Source organism: Lutra lutra, chromosome 8, assembly GCF_902655055.1.
Source record: "Lutra lutra chromosome 8, mLutLut1.2, whole genome shotgun sequence".
NCBI lineage: Eukaryota > Metazoa > Chordata > Mammalia > Carnivora > Mustelidae > Lutra > Lutra lutra.
In genome coordinates, this window is record NC_062285.1 from 11,825,108 (window position 1) to 11,846,643 (window position 21,536).

Genomic DNA, 21,536 nt, shown 5'->3' on the forward strand with positions numbered 1-21,536 from the left:
GGATGTCAGGGTGCTCCACAGAGGAAGTGAAGTCAGGGCTCCCAGGGCTGTCTTTATCCTATGCATGTCTACTCCATTCTTCTACCTCTGCAGTCCAGATTCCATGGATATGTCCACATAATCGTGACCACCAACCCTGAGTTTAGAAAAGAGTAGCCAGACTGAATAGAACCTCTGATTCCTAATTCCAGATTCCTGGAAGAGAAATCTGGTGGGACTGGCTTGAGTCAGGTGGACACTCTGCTGTACATTCATCATATCAGGGACATGTGTCTATTTATATTGATGTTCCTGCCACCTGTGTTTCTGTACTTGACATTTCAATAAATGTTTGAAATGGTTTTCAGTGAAAGGGTCAAGTACACCATACATCCAGAGGAATGTGGAAACGGCCACAGGAGTAACAACACTGAATCTTAAAATCTTTTCCTACCTGGATGTGTTCTCTACGCTTGCTCAGACACCCAGGTTTCTATTGGGTGTGTTTCTTCAGAGACTCAACCCCATCTAAGTGCCCAAACCCCAATATGGCCACTATACCCCTTCCTGCCTGCTGTGATCTGACCTCCATTCCCTTGCTCTGATGTCGTAACTAGCTCACTGCTCTGTACTGAGTGATCTCCCTCACTTCCAGTTTTGGCTGGGGACTCATGTGTGCAGTCACCTACCCTCACTTAGTTAGCAAACCAAAAATGGATCCCTAATCCTAATCTTTCCCAGATGTGTTCTCAACCTAGCAATTATGAGTCTATTAATGCCTGATCCATCACCATGCTTCCTATTTCTAATTTAGCTATCATTTAAGATTATATTAAAACACGTGGCATTATCTAATGGACTAAGTAAGTGCAGTTGTCCAATTCTAGTTCCCTGAAAGTGATATATAAGACTCCCATAAAAATAAATTTTAGTTACATTATTCATTCTTATAATTTAATGTGAGAACTTCCATTGGACAGCCACATCAGTCAACCGTATGACTTCGTTATTTAAGCAGAATACTGATAATCACAGTAATAATTACCTTTCCTCCAACATTTTATGATGAAAAAATTTCAGACATACACAAAGGCTAAAAGAACTGTATGGTAATTATACAGCAAACCATGTATATACCACCTAGATTCTATAATTAACATTGTCATATCTGTTTTATCACATAGCTAACCATCTACTTACCCACCCACCCAGCCATAAGTCTGTCTTATTTTTGAAGCAAATAATTATACTCTATAGTACTCTATAGATTACACATGGATTCAGAGGTCCCCAATTTACAATGGTTCAACTTATTTTTCAACTTCACCATGGTGTGAAAGTGGCATGCATTCAGTAGGAATCCTACTTGGAATTTCGATCTTTTGAGCTAGCGATATGCAGGTTACACTCTTGTGATGCTGTGCAATGGCAGTGAGCCTCAGCTCTGTCAGCCATACCGTCCCAAGGGTAAACACTGGTGCACTTACAGCCATTCTGCACCCATACAGCTATTCCGTTTTCACTTTCAGTACAGTTTTCCATAAATCACAGGAGACATCAATACTTCATTATAAAATCAGCTTTGTGTTAGATGATTTTGCCCACCTATAGGCTAATACAAGTATTCTGAGCATGTTTAAGGCAGGCAAGGTAATCTAGGATGTTCGGTAGATTAGTTGTATTAAATACATTTCTACTTATGATATTTTCAACTTCTAATGGGTTTATCGGGACATATAACTCCATTGTGAGTCAAGGAAGAGTTGTACACAGAATCTCTTAAATTTCTGAAGACACGTCACTGCGTACGCATTCACTTCAAATGCATATTGTTTCAATACATATTTATTAACCCTTCATATGTGTAAGGTACTGGGCTACGTGTTGTGAATGACACTGAGATGAACAGGACATGTCTCTCATCTTAAGGAGCTTCAAGTGCAGAAGTGGAGACCGTCCAGTATGGTTAAAAGCTGCAGGAGGAACATGGGATCTACCGATCCTTCCAAAGGTGGATGAAAAGGCACTTCCGTACTGCCCTGTATCTCCTTGACGTGAGTGTTGAGCAGAATGCTCACTTCTTTCTTTCAGGGATAGTTATTGATAGAACCACTTTTTAATGATAAAGGTAATACTTATACAACATATTGGCAAATGTGGAAAAATGTGAAGAAAATTTGATAGTTATTTCAGAGGAAAGTGAAAAACTGTGAGCTGTGAACAGTTTTGTGTATTTATTTCACATTTTTATAAAAAAGCTGTTACAGACTTGTGGGGTAGGTCTCTGAAAAAAATTGGGATCATAGGTGTCAGTCAGTTTTCGATCCTGTCAGAATTTTATATAATATTATATATACGTTTATTCCTTGCTACTAAATATACTTTGAAAATGCAATACTGATAGCTGACTACACGTTTCCTGGAGACATTGTTTCTGGGACTTTTCTGCTCTCATATTGTAAACATGCTGTTTTCAGTAACAATGAGATGACTAAGCATCTGCAGGTCTGATGGTCTCCTTGCGGGGGCAGACCTAATAGTGAGGTCACCATGGCAGAGAAAATGGATGACCAGAGCCCTTTCTAATAGGGTCTCCACCTCCTCACCCACTTTGCACGTGCCACACACAAATGTATTCCCACCAATGCGGTAGGTGCAAATTACATCTCTTTTTTAAACATATGTTTCTTTGAAAAAGAAGGTCAAACATGTTTTCTGGCCAGTTGCTAATGTAAATATACAACAATAATTTTCAAGGACATTACACAAAAAGAAGGTTCCCAGAACACACATATTTAACATCCGGAAGTGGCCAGGAAGGACAGCAAGGAGGTGACATTTTGGTGGCGGGGGCATGCTGATGATGGTGTCAGCAGTACTCACCAGTTTGGTAATGCCCCCATGGCGTCTCACCGCCCGTCGGGCTCTTCTAAACTTGGCAACATTTGCGATTGTCTCAGCTGCCAGGCATTTCAGACTCTTATGTGGAGAATCAAGTATGTTAACCATAATTGGTAAGCCCCCAAGGTCAACAATATTACGTCTGATTTGCGGATTATGACTGATTTCCTTCAGGATTTTTAATGAACCAATCTAATGAGAAAATAGAAGTCAGAGGTGAAAATAAGGGCTTAATACATAACCAGTGCTAGAGTTTTAAAAATTCCAAGTCGGCCTCAAATCCTTCCCCAGTGACGTTTTTTTAAAGGAAATACTTTCTATTCCCAGGTATTACCCATAGCCTCCTTACTTTTCTCCAATTATGCAGAAAACATTCATCATTTAAGAAGTGCATTCTAGTGGAAAAGAACCAAAAGATAAACAAGAACAGCCAAGAAGAGAAGAGCGGCGAACAGCCGAAGGAGCAAGTTCTCAGTGAGACTAGCAGGCAAAGTCAAGGACGAGGCAGAAGTGACAGACACATAGCAGAAAGAGAAGCACGAGGAGGTGTGGACGAGGTTCATCACCCGCATCACGTAAGCCATGAGGAGGTGTGGACGAGGTTCATCACCTGCGTCACGTAAGCCACTCACCTTACATTTGACTTCGTCTGTATCAAGTAAATTTATTAAAACTTCAAGGCCTCCGACATCCCTGATTGCCAGCTGGCAGGTCTCTTGCGCTAAGTTGAAATCCTTCATTGAACACAACGCAATCACCGTAGCTGTCTGATTTCCTCCCTACAAAGACGCCAGGCCACAGAAAGGTTAAATAAGATCGTGCATCCATTGAAATTTACTTAATGGCTATGAATCCACGAACTGGAAAATGTGTCTCCCCGTACATGGTACGTTAAATTTTTTTAAGTTCTCTGAGTGGCTTATAATTTGTTAAATGAATCATGTAGAGTTGAAGCATGAAAAAGTTTTACAGAGTATCATAAAACATTATTCCAATTAAGAGTCAGCATTTAAAGGTGGTCTGTCTGCTTTAAACAGCGAGGGCATTAGGCGGTATTAGTACGTTAAAGAGAGTCAAGGGGCAAGCCTTGAGAGATCCACTGAGGAATGTAAGTTTTATGTCGAGGTAACAGGCAGTCCCTGTAGTTCTTGAACAGAGTACTGTGCAGTCCAAACCATGTCTGGAAATGATTCTCACAGATGTATGTAGAACAGTCTGGAACAGGGAAAACCTGGAGAAAGGGAAACCACGTGGGAAGTGGTACAGTGATCCCTGCTGGGACTGGGGAGTAAGTGGGAGAAGGGCCATGGGACTGGGAAGGAGGAGGTGATTCCATTAAGAACAGCAGATGACTCAGTGTGTGGATAAAGGGAAAAAGAAAAAAGAAGAAGCCTTCAGTATCGAGAGCACAATGCTGGCCCAATGTAGAGAATCACACAATCAATGTCTGCTTAGCTAATCACCAGATGTCAAGGGTAGTGGGGAATGGCTCCTTTAAGGTAAAACAATCCGGGAGATTTAAAAAAAATGAATGATTAATCAGTGAAACAGACCCGCCAAGAAATTATAATCAGAATTCACTTCAGGAGTTCTTGAGTGACGCCCACCCTTCATTAATGCTTTGAAAATCTTCTGAAGGACACTGCATAGTACTTATTACTTCTGCTTTTAAGACTGAATGGTAACTAAGAGTTCCAGTGTAAGTGCTGAAATAGTTCATAAGACACCAAGAGCAGGGGTCGCCCGGGTGGCTCAGTGGGTTAAGCCACTGCCTTTGACTCAGGTCATGATCTCAGGGTCCTGGGATTGAGCCCCACGTCAGGCTCTCAGCTCAGCGGGGAGCCTGCTTCCCCTCCGCCCCACCGCCTGCTTCTCTGCCTACTTGTGATCTCTCTGTCAAATAAATATATAAAACCTAAAAAAAAAAGACACAAGAGCAGTATTTCTAATGGAGCTAAGAGTAAACTATTTCTGTAAAAGGTGCTTATGAAAGACGGCCTTGGATCTTGACCTCAAAACATAGTATGAATGGCCTCAAATGTATCTCTCTCTCCTTTTGGAGGAAAGGACACCTACAAATTATGTTTATTCTCATTTGCTAATTATCACTTGATATTGTTATATCTATTATATACACATGTTCATAGATATAATATATACACTTAAGACAAAAATGGAAATTATATTCAAGCAGCCCAAACCCCTCCTACATGTCACACATGCACACATGCAAATCCTCTTGTGAATTCAACACAATGTGTTACTTTTAAAACAAGAAACTGAAGTGGGATTATAAGAGGGCAAGTATCAAAAAGATGAAAAAGTGCAGACTTCAGCCTTTCCTCTTAACCCTTCCAGAAAAGTCCCTCTACATCTCTAAAAATGTACAGACACCACACTAATTTTCTTTCTGGGTAATCCAGGCTGTCCTCTATATTCAAGATTAAGTTGAGAATGACAAAAGCCTTCATTTTCTTTTTTACATTGAAAATAATGAGTTTTGTTCTTGTAGCTTTTAATGTCTTTTTCTCGATATTGAAAGAAATTTTTAACACTGCCAATTGTCCTATAGTTGGTTCTGAAACACAAAATAGTAAGTCTTTCACTTATTACTTTCAATTTTATAATCTCCCTTGTTTGGGGGTACAGGACTCTCCCATAAACACACACATTAGCATTTCTGGTGTCTTACTTTTAGAAAAACAGAAGACAGATATTTCATAAACCATAGAGAAGAATCTAAATGCTAACCATAATTCAAGAAAATAATATAGGAAAAAAGCAAAAAAAAAAAAAAAGAGAGAGAGAGAGAGAGAGCGAGCCAGAGAGAGACAATTATTTAACAAGGCCCTTTTGCTGAATTTAAATGGGTTAGAAGGAACCTGGAAATTCCCCTGGGGTACCCAAAGGAGCAGAGCTGGGCTCCCACATTAAAAGTTTAAAAATGCAAACGTGGAGCTTCAGACAGAGTTCTTTAGGCAGTGGCTTCAGACTCAAGTGTGACTTGAAAGCGAGAAGACGTCAAAACATGTCATGCCTCACTCAAGCCAAGAGAGTCCACCCACGCATGTCAAAGTCTGAAGGAGAATGTGCTGTCCCGACATTCTTAGTTCCACGTGATGGAGGACCTTCTTGAATGCTGTTCTTGGATTGTATTTTCTTTGGTAGCATTTTTCTACTTATACATTCGGCACAGTCATTGTTTCCTATTTCATTTTGAGGTCTCTTAAATTTTTCTTTTCTAGATTATTTCTATCTTTCGTGCTTTATTTCCTCATACGCATCATAACCAATGATACAACATTTTTAAAGAGTCTTGTGATTGTGGTAGATGCCCAAAAGGTAAGAGGTTATATTTTCCTGAATTATCTCTAAGCCAATTTTGAAGCCAAAGAATGGAAATTTACATTTATCATTAAGAAGTTAGATCCTTATAGAAAAAAAATTCTGTAAATCATCAGCTTTTTCTGAAAATCTGGAAACATATTCATAGGCTTGAGAGATTTTTTTTTTAGAACAGTTTTATATTAGGGAAAGTTAGTTTTTCCACATTTCAGGATTTAGTTCTACTCTTGTCACTGACCACACTCCCCAAAGGATTATAAATCTTTCAGAATGAATACCAGAGGATGGGAGCCAAAATATTCAACATACAGAGCCACAAATGTTAGCCAATTGCTATTCTTTAAATACCAGCTATGTCAAAGGATTTTCAAATGTTTGTTCTGCTTTGACCAGATGCCATAAACATCTTACTAAGGAGAAGCAGTGCAAATATGCTCATTTTTCAATTAAATCTCCCCTGAGAATGTAATTAGTTGCCAATACTTATTTTCACATTTTATCACGTATTTGCATTTGTGAACTTTAAAGAGCTGGAGAAAACATAGTAAAATATTATTTTACTAGCTTCTGAAGGGTTTTGAAGAATGCTTCCAATAAGCTTTCCACTTCTTAAATTAATACAAGTCTTCTGCTCGTTGTCTTTCACCCCTGCTTCTCCTCAGACATCTCCAGGCTCTGTCAGCGTCCGGACACTTTGCAGTTTGCATTCCTTTCTAGGACCAGGAGGCTTTTGTTCATTGTCAAAATCACGTTTCCAACATGCAAAAGTTGAATGAATGTTGCTTTCCTTCATTTTCCTCAAAATTTCTTTTAGAAAGAGAAGTTCAGTAGAGGACACTTTTCTAAATAATGTTTCTCATTGTTTTAAGTAAATCTTTGAAATAAAAAAGTATTACCATATCTGGTATATAGATTTACACCTACCTCCAGTCCCCTTACTGCTGACAACAGAGAAATAAACATTTACAAAGTTGAGATGAAGAAGGTATTTGAGACTAAATCAGGGAGCCAGCTGCCTCCAACCACTTCTTAATTCTTTCATTCAACAAATTTGCCCACTTATTATTCACCGAGTCTGATTCCAGCAACTAGAGACATCCTGGAGGATAAAAACAGACCTGGTCTTTGCCTCGTGGAGCGCATCAAGTTTTGTGGAGAAGAAAGACTTTAATTTTTGTAGCCCATCCAAAGAAATGAAAAACACTAAGCAGTGCTATCCGGAGAGCAGCACTGGGCTATGGAAGCTTGCAGTAGGGGACTTTGGGCCCGGACCTCAGGAAAGGTTTCCCTGAGGAAAGCATGTCTGGACTGAGGTGTGGACAGAGTGGGAACCTTCCCTAGTGGAGGAGGAGGGACGTGATGAAAGGCATGCCAGTCAGAGGAAACAGTATGTGTAAAGCCCCCGCGGAGGCGTGTAACGTGGCCTGTTTCTAAGACCTCACGAAGGCCAGTGTGGCTGAGACCCAGAGCATGGCAAATGGTCCAAGACCAGCTGAAAAACTAGGTGGGCAAAGGAATCTGCTGGGCCCATAGGCCAGGTTGAGGATTTTAAACTTTATTCAAGATTGATAGGAAATATTCAAGGATGTTGTTTTGGGGAAGAGGGGGAGGACTCACATGAGTTGAGCACATTTTTAAAAGATCATTCCAGCGGAAGAGGCTGGAGGGGGCAAGGAGGGGACAAATGGGACATGTGGGGACCATGCAGGTTACTGCAGCTATCCAGACAAGAGGTAACTGGGATTAAGAGGTCAAGGTCACTCACTATGTGTCACAAAGACTTCAAGTAATGTGCTTTAGAAAAGGATACTATACAGCTAGCAGACAAAGCTCTGGTGGGCTACATGCTCATAGGGCCATGATTCAGAGCTTCCCGTCAGAGTCCCATATGGTAACAGTGAGATAAGAAGGCAGGCAGAGGCACAATCCAGAGAGGAGACCCCTCTGTCTGCAATCAAGGGGCAGCAGGTGAGACCCGGTGAGGTGACACAGCCATCACACAGCCATCCAGCTGGCTTTTGGTGTTCTCAGCATTTCTTCCTCCAAACATGCCACTCAGAGAGCAAGAGAAGTGAAGGCCCGCCAGTGACTATTTATTGATGATGACAGAGGGTCTGGCACCTAGCACAGAGGTTGGCTTACAGATACTCTTCATCTCCCAGGATCAGAAACAGTAAAAAGTCAATGCTCAAAGTGAGTGGCATATGACCACGCAAATCAAGGTAGTAAAATGCATTGCTTTGCCTTCTGTTTATTTGCAAACCGACTTTATACTGATGATTCAGCACTCATAAACCTCAGACTCAAGCGATGAGACTCAAGAGGACTCCAGGAAAGAAAATGAGAAAATACTGTGCCAGAAGAAAAAAGAAATTAGACTCAGACTGTTGCATTACAAGCTTGCTGAGAATTTTTATTGGGAATGGGTACAGAACAATGCAAGCATTCCCTACACATTCCTTTTAAATAGACATGGAACATTTACCGAAATAGATAATCTGCTGGAATGTCCTAGTCACTGCAATGAGGAAAAAGTTGTAGCAAATATAACTGCCTTCCTAAAAAATTCAGAAGAGTACACTGAATAATTATGATAATTAATAGAAGTAGCTCAATAAAGTGACTGGATGTAAGGAAGACATTCAAAAATGAGTAACTCCCCCAATATACTAAGAATAATAAATCAGGGGCGCCTGGGTGGCTCAGTGGGTTAAGCCGCTGCCTTCGGCTCAGGTCATGATCTCAGGGTCCTGGGATCAAGTCCCACATTGGGCTCTCTGCTCAGCAAGAAGCCTGCTTCCCTCTCTCTCTCTCTCTCTCTGCCTTCCTCTCCGTCTACTTGTGATCTCTGTCAAATAAATAAATAAAATCTTTAAAAAAAAAAAGAATAATAAATCAAAAGATGTAATTTGAAAAATATTCCTATGCCAGTATTAGCAAAATAATAACAAAAATATCAATATCAATATCACAAGAAATGTGTTGGAAATCTATGGAAAAGGAGCTATTAAGTTTTACTAAAATACATAGAAATTTAAAAATAAATGAATGGTCATACCATGTTGCTGAATAGGATAACTGATGTTATTAAAATTTGCAAACCCACAATGATATGGTCAATTAATCTTCGACAACGCAGGAAAAAATATCCAGTGGAAAAAAAGACGGTCTCTTCAACAAATAGTGTTGGGAAAACTGGATAGCAACATGCAAAAGATTGAAAGTAGCCCACTTTTTTACACCATCCACAGAAATAAATTCAAAATGGATTAAAGACCTAAATGTGAGGCAGGAAACCATTAAAATCCTAGAGGAGAACACAGACAGCAACGTCTTTGACATCGACTGTAGGAACTTCTTACTAGATATGTCTCCCCAGGAAAGGGAAAGAAAAGCAAAAATAAACTATTAGAATTTCATAAAAATAAAAAGCTTCTGCACAGCAAAAGAAATAGTCAATAAAACTAGAAGTCAACCTATGGAATAGAAGAAGATTTTTGTAAGTGATATATCTGATAAGAGTTAGTATCCAAAATCTATAAAGAACTTATAAAATTCAACACCCAAAAAACAAATAACCCAATTTAAAAATGGGCAGAAGATACAGAGAGGCATTTCTCCAAGAAGACATCCAGATGGCCAATAGACACATGAAAAGGTGCTCAACATCATTCATCATCAGGACATACAAATCAAAACTACAATGAAATACCACCTCCCACCTGTCAGAATGGGTAAAATTAACAACACAGGAAACAACAGATGTTGGCGAAGATGTGAAGAAAGGGGAACCCCTTACACTGTTGGTGAGAATGCAAGTTGGTGCAGCCACTTTGGAAAACAGTATGGGAGGTTCCTCAAAAAGTTAAAAGTAGAACTACCCTATGATCCAGCAACTGCCCTACTAGATACTTACCCAAAGGATACAAAAAATATGATCTAAAGGGGTATATGCTCTCCATTATCAACAATAGGCAAATTATGGAAAGAGCCCAAATGTCCATTGATTAATGAATAAAGAAGATGTGTGTGTGTGTGTGTGTGTGTGTGTGTGTATACATGTATACGTATATACATGTGTATATATGTATATATATTTTGGAATATTACTTAACCATCAAAGAGGGAAATCTTGCCATTTACAACATGGATGGAGCCAGAGAGTACAGTACTAAGTGAAATAAGTCAGAGAAAGATAAATACCATATGATTTCACTCATATAAGCAATTTGAGAACAAAACAAATGAACATGGGGGAGGGAAAAGAAAGGAAAACTAAGAAACAGAGCCTTAACTAAGAGAATAAACTTACGGTTACTGGGAGGGACGTGGGAGGGAGATAAGGGTTAAGTAGGGGATGGGCATTAAGGAGGGCATTTGTTGTGATGAGCTACTGGTGTTGTATGTAAGTGTTGATTCACTAAGTAATACACCTGAAACTTATTATGAAACATATGAAACATATTATGAAACATATGAAACTTACATGTTACACCATGGTTAACTAACTGGAATTTAAATAAAAATTTGAAAAAAATTACAATTTACCTAAAAGTAATTTATAAATTCATATAGACCAACCAAAATCCCCAACAGCATTTTTGAGGTTTTTTTTAAAATTTGATTTTCAACTTTTCTAAAAATGATCTGGAATGGAAAATATGCAAAAAGTAGTTTTAAAAATTTAAGAAAGCTCTCTGGCCAATCAAATATAAAATACACCAAAGGTACAGTAATTAAAACTGCATGGAACTGGCAGGGGAGCATCCAAATAACTCAATGTAATAAAGATCCAGAAACAAACTCTCACATATGAGATGACAATACTTGATAAGGGTAATATCTCAGATCACTGAAAAAGTGGAGGAATAAATAATCTATGTTGAAACAATGGACTCCCCATTAAAAAAAAAAAAAAGAAGAAGAAGAAGTAAAATTCGATCCCAACCTCACACTGTCCCTATGAAAAGACATCAAGATGGATTCAGGATCTGAACTTTTTTTTTTTTAAGCTATAAAACCTACCAGGAAGAAATAGAAAATTTTTTGTTCTCTTGGAATGACTTCAAAAAAACCCTCCTAGCTCCTAAGACACAAAACTTTATAATATAGCCATGAAGGAAAGTCAGTATAGTACAATGTACAGTTGTACAATGTACAATTTAAAAGTTTTCAAAGAGAAGAGTAGATAAAAAGACATGACAAACTAAGAGAAAATATTTGCAAATAATATAACAAAGGATTAATTTGCATTAAGAATCAAAAGACAACCACAGAAAAATAGGCAAGGTATACAGTACAATGGCTATTAGACACATAAAAATATTTACCAACTTCAGTAATAATCAGGAATATGCAAATTCACACAAGATACATCCCTCCCCCGCCCCGTTGGAATTGGCCAAAATAAGAAATAAAAAAAGACTGTAAGTTAGTGAGAATTTGTAACAGTGAATCTTATTTCTAGACAAACAATTTTAATACTCTGGAAAGATTTTAAAGACCATCGATGCCTAGACCTCACTTTAGACCAATTCGTTTAAAACCTCCATGAATGTTACCTGGGCATCAGGGTCCTTGTTTTGTTTTGGTTTTAGGAGACTGACTGATTTCACTCTGCATTCAAGGTTGAAAATCATTGATATTTATTCATTAAGTATAAATCAACATTTGCTTTGTGTAAGGAACAATCAAAAAATTTTTATACAAACCAAGTTGGTTGGTTGATTATTTTTCATTATTTCCCTTTCAATTTAAAAGATTTTGATGGAGTACTCAAACTTCAGTGTGTGTATATTTTTTTATTTAAAATCCCTTTACCAAGGTGGAATTGATACACAAAAAATTTACATAATTATGTAACCAATTTAATGAGCTTGAGCATCTGCGTACACCTGTGAAACCATTCCCACAATCAAGGTAACAGACGCATCCATTACCTCCAAAAGTTTTCTTATGCCTCGTCCTTTTTGCGGTATTTACACTTACCATGAGATCAAATACCCTCTTACATATTTCAAACATGCAATTCAATATTGTTAACTATGCTGTGCAGCTTTCCAGAGCTTGTGAAACTAAAAGTTTGCACCTATTTAACAACACCTCCCCATTAGAACTATCAAAATTTGAATGCCCATACTCTTTGACCCAGGCAATTCCACTTCAGAGAATCTCTCGTACAGAAATAGGCTACATATCCAAAGAATATGTAAAAATATCTGCTGCAGCCATGTTGTAATAATAAAAGTTGATCTGGGGGACAAGGCAAAATGTTACCAGTAAGGGAACTGTTACAAGAGTTATTGACAGATACATATAGTAGCCTACTACGTGGTAATTAAAAGGACTGAGGCGGATATGGAAGATCACTGAGAAGACATGTGTGTACAATACAATAAGACATACAAAATTCAAAATGTTGCATAAGTAGTATGACTTCATTTTGTGTATAAAAATTATATATGTGTATGTATATACACAGAAACATCTGGAAGGGGGCTTTCCCTGTTATTCTTCTGCACGGCTTAAATTTTACCAAGGGCATATGTTAATGTATTATTTTTATAAGATTTTACTGATTTAAATACAGGAAGGACTAGAAGAGGAACACATGCTTCTGCTAAGCCTGCATGTCGCAGAAATATCAGGAGGTCACAGCCAGCCACATCCACCCAGAAGGCAGGAGCTGGGAAAGGAGCTGCAGCCCTTGCCTGTGTGGAGTAGCAAAGGCTAGTGGACCAAAAAAGAACCTGAAGCTTAATACTTTTCCTACAAATACACAACTTCTAATAATGAGTACAACAGAAGTATATGCAGGAAGTATATAAAATGGAAAGATCACTTATACCAAATCTGGTACCTTTTACTCCTGAACTCTTATATTTATAAATTCTTCAGTGTGCTCAGGCTTCTAGAATAGGACATGAATATGTGTTTTTAAAATAAAAAGTAAAGCAGCCTAGAGCATTATGTAAACTGGGAACTAGGCAACGCTACTTTCCTACAATTTATTTAGCCTCTCAAATAAATTTGGGGGAAAGCATACTTTGAGGAACAAACTATAGTGTAGCTGCCAACACATCAGGCAACAAATTCCCCCAAAAGATTGAATATATTTTCAGATTACATAAAACTGAACAGAATGCCACATAAAACTTAGATAGCAAAATTCTTTCCAATCAAAAATCATTATGAGTAGCTGGATAGACAATGTGTGATATCATATCATTATACTCTAGCTGGACGAGCTCACAGTATGCATTTATGAATGAATGAATGAATGAATGAGTTAAAGCTTCAGAAACCTCCCTTAAGATTTTTAATGTCATTTTTCTGTAGGTAAGTTGATGTGGTTGTACAATGCTAGCTAACGGTAGTATAAGCTGTATGATCAGTAGTGTTACTTTATCATACTTAGCCAATTCTCTTTGCCTTTCTCCACTCTTGTTTATGAGAGCTATGGGGCAAAAGAGTTTATATCTCAAAAACTAAAAAGCTTATTAGTTTATCTGTGGAGTACAGATTCCTCTGTGGAGATGAGGAGCCTCTCCATCACTTCCATTACCTCCTTTGTCATAAAAAAAAGGGATAATTTTCTTTTGGGCCATATGTAAACATACAAGTTACACACATCTCAAGTAATCCAAATACTTAAAACGTGTTCATGACATACACTGCAGGATTTAAGAATAAGTTTGCATAAATGAAAACTCTACTAAGAAATATTTTAGATGATGCAATTTAAAATATCTTACGATTTCTGACGGGCAATGGTTTTTTGGGTCTTTTTTTTTTCTTTTCATTACAAAACTTTTTTGTCATGGAGATATTTTCTTTTAAAGTTAACCCACATCAGTGCAACGCCATATGTATTAACTTAAAGATTGTTTCTCAGGAAGGTGGGCGTAATTTTCCTTTCTAACTACTGGTGTTTATTTGAATATATAAACAGTGACCACTATTTTCCATTTTTGAAAGAGTCTGCTGAACATGACTAACACCGTCCTATCACCGTCTTCTCCATCTCTTTCATTTAGCAAAAGAGCACATTCTCATACCGCCTTCCAGAAATGAACATTGAAGTCCTTTGTTAAGAAATGCTCCCTTTTGGGACGCCTGGGTGGCTCAGTTGGTTAAGCATCTGCCTTCAGCTCAGGTCATGATCCCAGGGTCCTAGGATCGAGTCCCACCTTGGGCTCCTTGCTCAGCAGGGAGCCTGCCTCTCTCTCCGCCTCTGCCTGCCACTCCACCTGCTTGTGTCCTCTCTCTGACAAATAAATAAACAAAATCTTAAAAAAAAAAAAAAAAAGAAAGAAGAAAGAAAGAAATGCTCCCTGTATAATTAGTCTCTCACTCAAATGAAGAAAACCAAGTGAGAGAGAAAATAGGAGCACACAACAGCCAAGCCTGCAGGCCCTCTGGGCCTGGGTTTCTTGACAGAGGGACAGAATAATCAGGCAATAGGCAGTAAAGACAGAAGCCTGGACACCAGCCTGGCCCGCAGCCACCTCGCCTTCTGTGTGGCCCAGAGTGAACTATTTCTCAGCTTTTCCACCAATGAAACAAGGATCACACTACCTGCTCCTTCATACCCAAAACCCGAGTAATGGGAAAGGAATTTAATTAACTGTAATTGATTGCAAAGTACATGAAATTCCTGCAGTGAAAAATCCTATAACTCCCAGTTACCACTTAGAAGAACTCCTTAACAAATTAAGATGGTTGTGTGTGTGTGCTTGTGTGTGTGTGTTTTTAATCAGTTCCTGAAAGATCATTAAGGAACTGAACACCACAAAAGTAGTCAAAGGTTTTAAAGTTTCAAAATGTCTCTGTGATGAATCCCTTTCCAGAGGGGACATCCGAAACATGCCAAGGACAGAGCCCACAGTGTCTCTTGGGAAGTCTTGTGGAATTTCTGATGTGAGTCTTTGAGATGTCATGAAGCAGATGTCACAGCTAAGCTGGGGGATGGGGGTGGGGGTTGCTGGGGAAGCCATCAAGTACCTTCACTTTTCATGGCCGGAGAAATCTGAATTTGTAGATCCCTGACAGAAGAATAACTAGCAAGACCCCTGGCACATATGCAAGGTGGAATCAACACCAGTGTTTCATGAGTTTGATCAAATAGGATAAAAGAATTAGGCACTGCCCCTCACCAACACACGCTGGGTGGGGGAAGAGGATAAGCGTGTGTCGACGCCCGGCTGGGATCACACGCCGCCACTCAGCAGCCTACATTAGCCATTCTCCACTGAGTGACATGTGTCCGGACAACATCACCATCCCCCGGGACTCGGGGACGAAAATCGCACAGATCACAGACTAGGAACAATATCACATTTGGGAATTTGCATTAAGAAGCGCATCGTTTCCCGATTTCATAGCTAGATCCTTATGGTTTTAGTGTGTAGGAGCTTTCAACTGGAAGGAAACTTTAAAAATGAACATTTTTTTTTTTTTTGCTTCAAACTTTCCACCTTAATTTTTTTAAATTAATCTTTTTTATCTACTGGCTAGTTGCATAAAATTACCAAATAAAATGTTACTTTCGCTAAGATTTTTTTTTTTTAAGGCTGATGAAGCAGTCTGTAAGATGGCAAACTAATAATTAAGGAAAGACTGCCTTTGGGATAACACTGGAATTCTGATCTAACAATACTACCTTGGTTGCACTAACTCGAATGGGAGACAGCCACTTTCTGAAGTGCTATAAAGAGGTCATATTCGATCATGAATAAAAAGACAAAAACAAGCCCATAGGCTCCACCCCCTCATTCATTTCCCTGCTTCCGAAGCAGTCGTTCGGTTTCTAATGAAGACCCTGCTCCTATTCTTCATTGTGCATAATTCATGTCTCATATACTCAGTCCTTGATTTCTAACTACGGCACGGGCGTTTCTCTTTGGGTATTTCACTCTCTTCAAACTTAATCTGCCTCAAACCAAAGCGTCCTCATAAACTGGCCTGTTTTCTTTCCTAGCCATTTCTTTGTTGCTTCCAAGGACATTATTATCCCATTCCAGGCCCCCAGTGCAACCCCCCCTTGTTGCTAGCTTTCTGTCTCTTCCCACTCTGACTCATTCTGCATACCACCTGCTGCTGGACTCAGCTTTCATCGTCCTGACCCCTGGCTGGGGTCTGATCAAAATCCCAGGTGTAGAAATAGGCTTCCTGCAGGGAGGAGACACACCTGGGAACACAGCCCTGGGGATTAACCCTAGATTCTTCCATTATAGCAGCAAGGACTCAGGTATAAGAGTGGCTGAATGAAGCACAACAGGGCCAGACATCTACAAGCTGCTGGCTAGTAATCTCCCATCTGAGCCTGGAGCTGATGTCAGGATAGGACTGACATCTTATCAAGTGACAAGGAAATGCCTACAAGGGAGATAAGGCATGATTCTAGACCCACGCTCTGCCATCCCTCCAAACTACCTAAAATCTTGACCAACTGCATTCTGGGCATCACTCTATAATCTCCTCAATTTTCTCTCAGATTTATTTATCCTACAGTATTAAGTTCCATCCCCAAAACTCCTTCAACCTCCATAGAAATGGATTTCAGTAGGCTCGCAACCTTGTGTCCGCAAATTCATTCTTCATTTAATGACATGTATACTGTGTACGCGGTGTGTATGAAAGGCAGATCTACTTAGAGTTACAGCCTCTCAACATTTTCTCTCACTCTACTGAACAGTACCTATTTGTACTAATTTAGAACTATCTAGAACAAAATAAAATTCTGCAACTCTCTGATTTCACAAAGGCGTTCTCCACATAATTGGTTGAGTAATGAGTAAAACTTCTGCATTTTTACAAAAACTCACAGAACTAGTGTCGGGCACACATCTTAACAAACTATCTTCCCCGATCACTGGAATCGATCCAGAGCAAAACATTTTTAATTGCAAGAATTTAAAGCAGCCCTGGCCAGGGAGGGAAAATAATATTCACAGAAAGCTAGCAAATATAGCAATAAAATGGCATATCTACAAGGAGAAAGGGAACAGGAGAAGGAGGAGAAAGAGTAAGAGAAAGTGGGGAAGACATCAACAGCAGAACGAAGGACTCTGGCTCAGAGGGAGGAAAAACAGTTCTCCAGGAGCTGAGCATGAAGAACAGCTCAGCCTCACCCCTTAGGAACCTACTCTCTCCCCCTCACAGCTTCTGAGCAGAGGATAGAGAGGTAGGTTTCTGCTCACTGGCCAGACACCCCGCAAGACACAGAAATGAGTTTAATATGGTCCTTCTATTCACGTAGCTGACAGGACAGACAAGCTGAACCATAAAGATAGCAGAAGGCAGAATGTAAGTGTTTCTCACTAAGGAAGCTGAAAAGGTGGTTTTATTGCTTCATTTAGAATTAGGGCACAGTGTCACCAGTCATTTGGGGGAACAGAAGTTGGAAGGTTGGTGAGTAAAAATGCAAGGTCTTCATTAGTTTAAAAATTAAACTGTGTTCTAAAAATCCAGATTAAAAGAATATATATGTATATAAAACTTGTAAGTTGAAATGAATGTATGTCAAAGCCAAATAATTAAATACAAACTCCTTTACTTACATGCCAAGATCTGAGCTCATAGCTTTGGATAAATAACAAGCTATAGTTCATTGACCTGTTTGGGTATTAATGAGCTCATCAAATTTTTTTTTTTTTTTTAAACAATCAAACATTGCTGTACTTGGAAAATGGTAAGTAGAAAGTCAGGTCAACATTAACATTTCTCTGCTAGTGTAAGCCTACATTTAAGGCACAAGTTTGCAAATTAAAATGTCAGGTGTATTTATTTTGAGATTACCTAGAGACATTGAATTTTGCATTTCATAGACTTTTAATATCCTTTCGTGTCCCCATATAAAACATTTATCTGTGTCAAAAAGCTTGAAATCATTTGTAGATATACTTTTTCTTTTATTGGCTATGTTAATATCTACCTGTGGGAACTATAATAATTCCAAGCAATTTACTGTCTGGCCAAAAGTATCACATTTGCACATGATTTATTGATGAGTAACTTGTGTAAGCTTAAGTAGCACTTCATCAATAAATGTTTTCCTTAGCTGTTCTGGGACAGAAATAGTGCATCCCTTTTTGGCTTCATATTAAATGGACTTATCCTAAATAGTTGAAAAACTCAAGACAGTTATTCAATAGTTAGGCTATTATGAGAAACTCTCATTGCCATGTTCACTGGGAGGATATTATTAAGGATGTCATTCACTACCACACTCACTGTCTGCTTCATTAAGTCCTCAGGGAGAAAATTCTTTCTGCTCTTAGTCCCAGGATCAGTTACATGCATTGGCAACTGGGCTATTTTTACCTTATGAGGGTAAGAGCCTTTCCCTCACTGTATTAACTCACTGCATTTCCCTCCTTTTATTGGTTACTAGAAAATTTAAAGCAAAAATTGAGGGCCAGATGTGCAAGTCAAGAAGACTCCATGCCATATGTTGTCTACAGTAATAATTTGTAATATTAGTCATTGTTATTGCTAACAAGTCTTGAGTACTTTCTGCAAAGCACTTAACATGTGTTGGATTTTATTTGAAATTCTAATCCTAAAACATGAGAACTTTTATTTTTGCCACCTTGACCAGTGAGAAGACTGAAGCTTTGAGAGGTCAGTGAACTGCCTCAAGGCTGCTGAGCCAGTAAGTGGCCAGACCACGGACTCACGCAGAGTGTTTCCGACATGGAACGTCATGCTTCTAACTGCTGTTAGTCTGTCGCCTGGCCCATCCCTGCTTCTTCCCCATTGACTATTTCCTTTGACTAATGGAATAGAGTTAAGAGACCAGAATTCTTTGGATAAACACCAGGGCTCTTAACGATCTTCTTCCAAAAGGTTATGTCCGAGCTGCAGCACCCATCTGGCTCAAGGTGTTCCAAGGCTGGGTAGCAAAGTTTTCTAGTGCCATTTTCTTGCCAGAGTGACATGTGCTTTATGAGAGGAGAGAGTAAAGGAGCAGAGGTACCATCGGGAAGGTCTCCTGAGTCTGGACATTGGTGATAAGTGTGGTGGGCTTGGCCAGTGTTTTGACTGCATGGTTTGTAGGCGAAGATGCCTACCAGGGGGCTGTGTCTGACCAGGAGGCCTGAACTGCAGCCTGTGCTCCAGCTAGAATTTCCAAATTCCCGATAGGTATGAATATTCAAGCTCCTGGAACAAGAAATCAAAATTCCCCCAAATTCTCAGGAATTCTTGAAATAATTAATTCCATGTCTTTTCTCAAATTTTATTTGTATGCTTTTAGGTAATAATGATGACCATAATAGTGAACATTTTCCATAATAATAAACAGTAAATCATTTTTTTGTGATCAAGATGCTAAAAATTTCAGAGATTTTTCTATTAAAAATAAAAAAAAAAACCCTTAAATGTATCAATTGCAATAACATGTAAAAATGACCTCTACCTGATATCTGATAATACTAAAACAGGGCAAAATTACCACAAAATCCCAAGTCAAAGCCATTTTAAAAGTGAAAGATGATCTAAAAATATTTACTATTTATAAGATATTATTATTAGAAGATGAAATTTTAAAACAAAACATTAACTATCCCAATGGTCTTGATTTTTGTTTCACGACAAATATTCCAAACACACAAAAAAAATTTCTTTTATTTTGCACTGACATTGGTCAAATTGTTAAGAAGCTTTCAAAAGTATAGCCAAGGTGGGCATTAGGATTTGCTTCATAGAAGCTCCTGGTTTTTTTTTTTTTTTAACAATGCAAATATTTTATTTGCTTGCCCAGAGTCTGGTTTGGCCATTGAAATCTATGTCGCGATGGAGAATTAGAATAGCTTTTCCCAATCTCCCAATTTCTTGACTAATTTTTCTTGGATTCAAGATTCAGGAAAACAGATTTTTTTTTTCTGAGAAATGCAGGGAATTGCAGCTGGGGTCATGCTAAGAAAGGGGGCATATTTTTCTTGCAAAAGGAACTTTTCTCAGCTATTAGGCTGTGTCCATGCAGAGGATGTTTGCTGAATTCACAAAAATGTGCATATAAACTATTTTACCTGTCAGCTTTGAAGGACCTCAAAGACATCAGAAATTACCTAAGGGTAATTTAAGAGTCACATAAATATCTTTACATATGCAAAGCCACCGTGAATGCCCTTGGTTCATTTGAGCAAAGACGTAGAAAAGCTGGAGGAAATATGAGGTAACTAAAAATGTTGTCTTTACAAGTACTTCTCAACTACAGCTTTAGACTTGGCCTACCCTAGACATTACAGTATCAGTTATCAGTTATCCATTAATATTAATCTGGGTTTTGGCAAATCATTTCCCTTGCCCTGCTCATATTCAAGTCTTAAATACATTATATAGGCCATTATTATGTAACATGTTTTCATACATGTTACATTGAGAGTAATGAAATGGAACTGATACATATCTTAAGCACCTACAATGTACCAAACATTATGCCTCATCTTTCTTTTTCTTTTCTTTTTTTTTTAAAGATTTTATTTATTTATTTGACAGACAGAGATCACAAGTAGGCAGAGAGGCAGGCAGAGAGAGAGAGGGAGGAGGAAGCAGGCTCCCTGCAGAGTAGAAAGCCCGATGTGGGGCTCAATCCCAGGACCCTGGGATCATGACTTGAGCCAAAGGCAGAGGTTTTAACCCACTGAGCCACCCAGGCGCCCCTGCCTCATCTTTCAAATATGTTTCCAACCCTAAAGAATTCCTATAGGGCAGGTATTAACTTTATTCCATAGGTTAAGAAAAATAAGGCTCAAAACCACAACCAATAGCCATACTGCTAGTAAGTGACACAGCCTAGAATTTAGTTGTAGTCCAGCTTCAAAAAAATCCAAGCTCTTGCTGCCACCCTATACTACAAGTTGTAAAATGGTGGTTAAGTCAGTATCTGCTCACTACTGTGGCCCAGGGGAGAGGGCTGGTACCAGGCATCCTGGCTGCTCCATGAGAATTAACCTTGTTATCCTCAGGGTAATTAGACCTTCCCCCAGGCACACTTAGTAACAGGGGATTTTACTACCCTTATTTGAAAGAAACATAATAAGCTTGGAAGCAGAATATACATTTTTGGCAGAAGAATTAAAATAATCATTGTGAACACAATACGAAAGGTCTGTCTTACCTTTAAATATTTCACCAGCTTTTGAATTTGCCAATATTCCGATGGCAAATCTGCATTTGCTTCCTGACGATGATCAGGTGGTTCTTCATCTTCCTCACTCTCTGAGGAGCTCTCACTGATAATCTCCTCAATCTTCTCAGCACTCTTACTAAGAACAATAACAACCACATGTAATAAATATATTTAG

The 21,536-nt window shown here is 38.7% G+C and overlaps 1 protein-coding gene across 2 annotated transcripts in view; it reads right to left on the reverse strand.

Moving 5' to 3' along the window:
- Positions 1 to 21,536, reverse strand: part of ODAD2 (outer dynein arm docking complex subunit 2) — a 204,830-nt gene that overhangs the window by 148,474 nt on the left and 34,820 nt on the right. For both annotated transcript variants that reach the window (XM_047743313.1, XM_047743314.1), the window contains 3 exons: positions 21,350 to 21,497; positions 3,513 to 3,659; positions 2,863 to 3,072 (listed from right to left, as the gene is read on the reverse strand). In XM_047743313.1, coding sequence (XP_047599269.1) covers positions 2,863 to 3,072; positions 3,513 to 3,659; positions 21,350 to 21,497 — 505 coding nt within the window. The remainder of the gene's footprint in view (positions 1 to 2,862; positions 3,073 to 3,512; positions 3,660 to 21,349; positions 21,498 to 21,536) is intronic.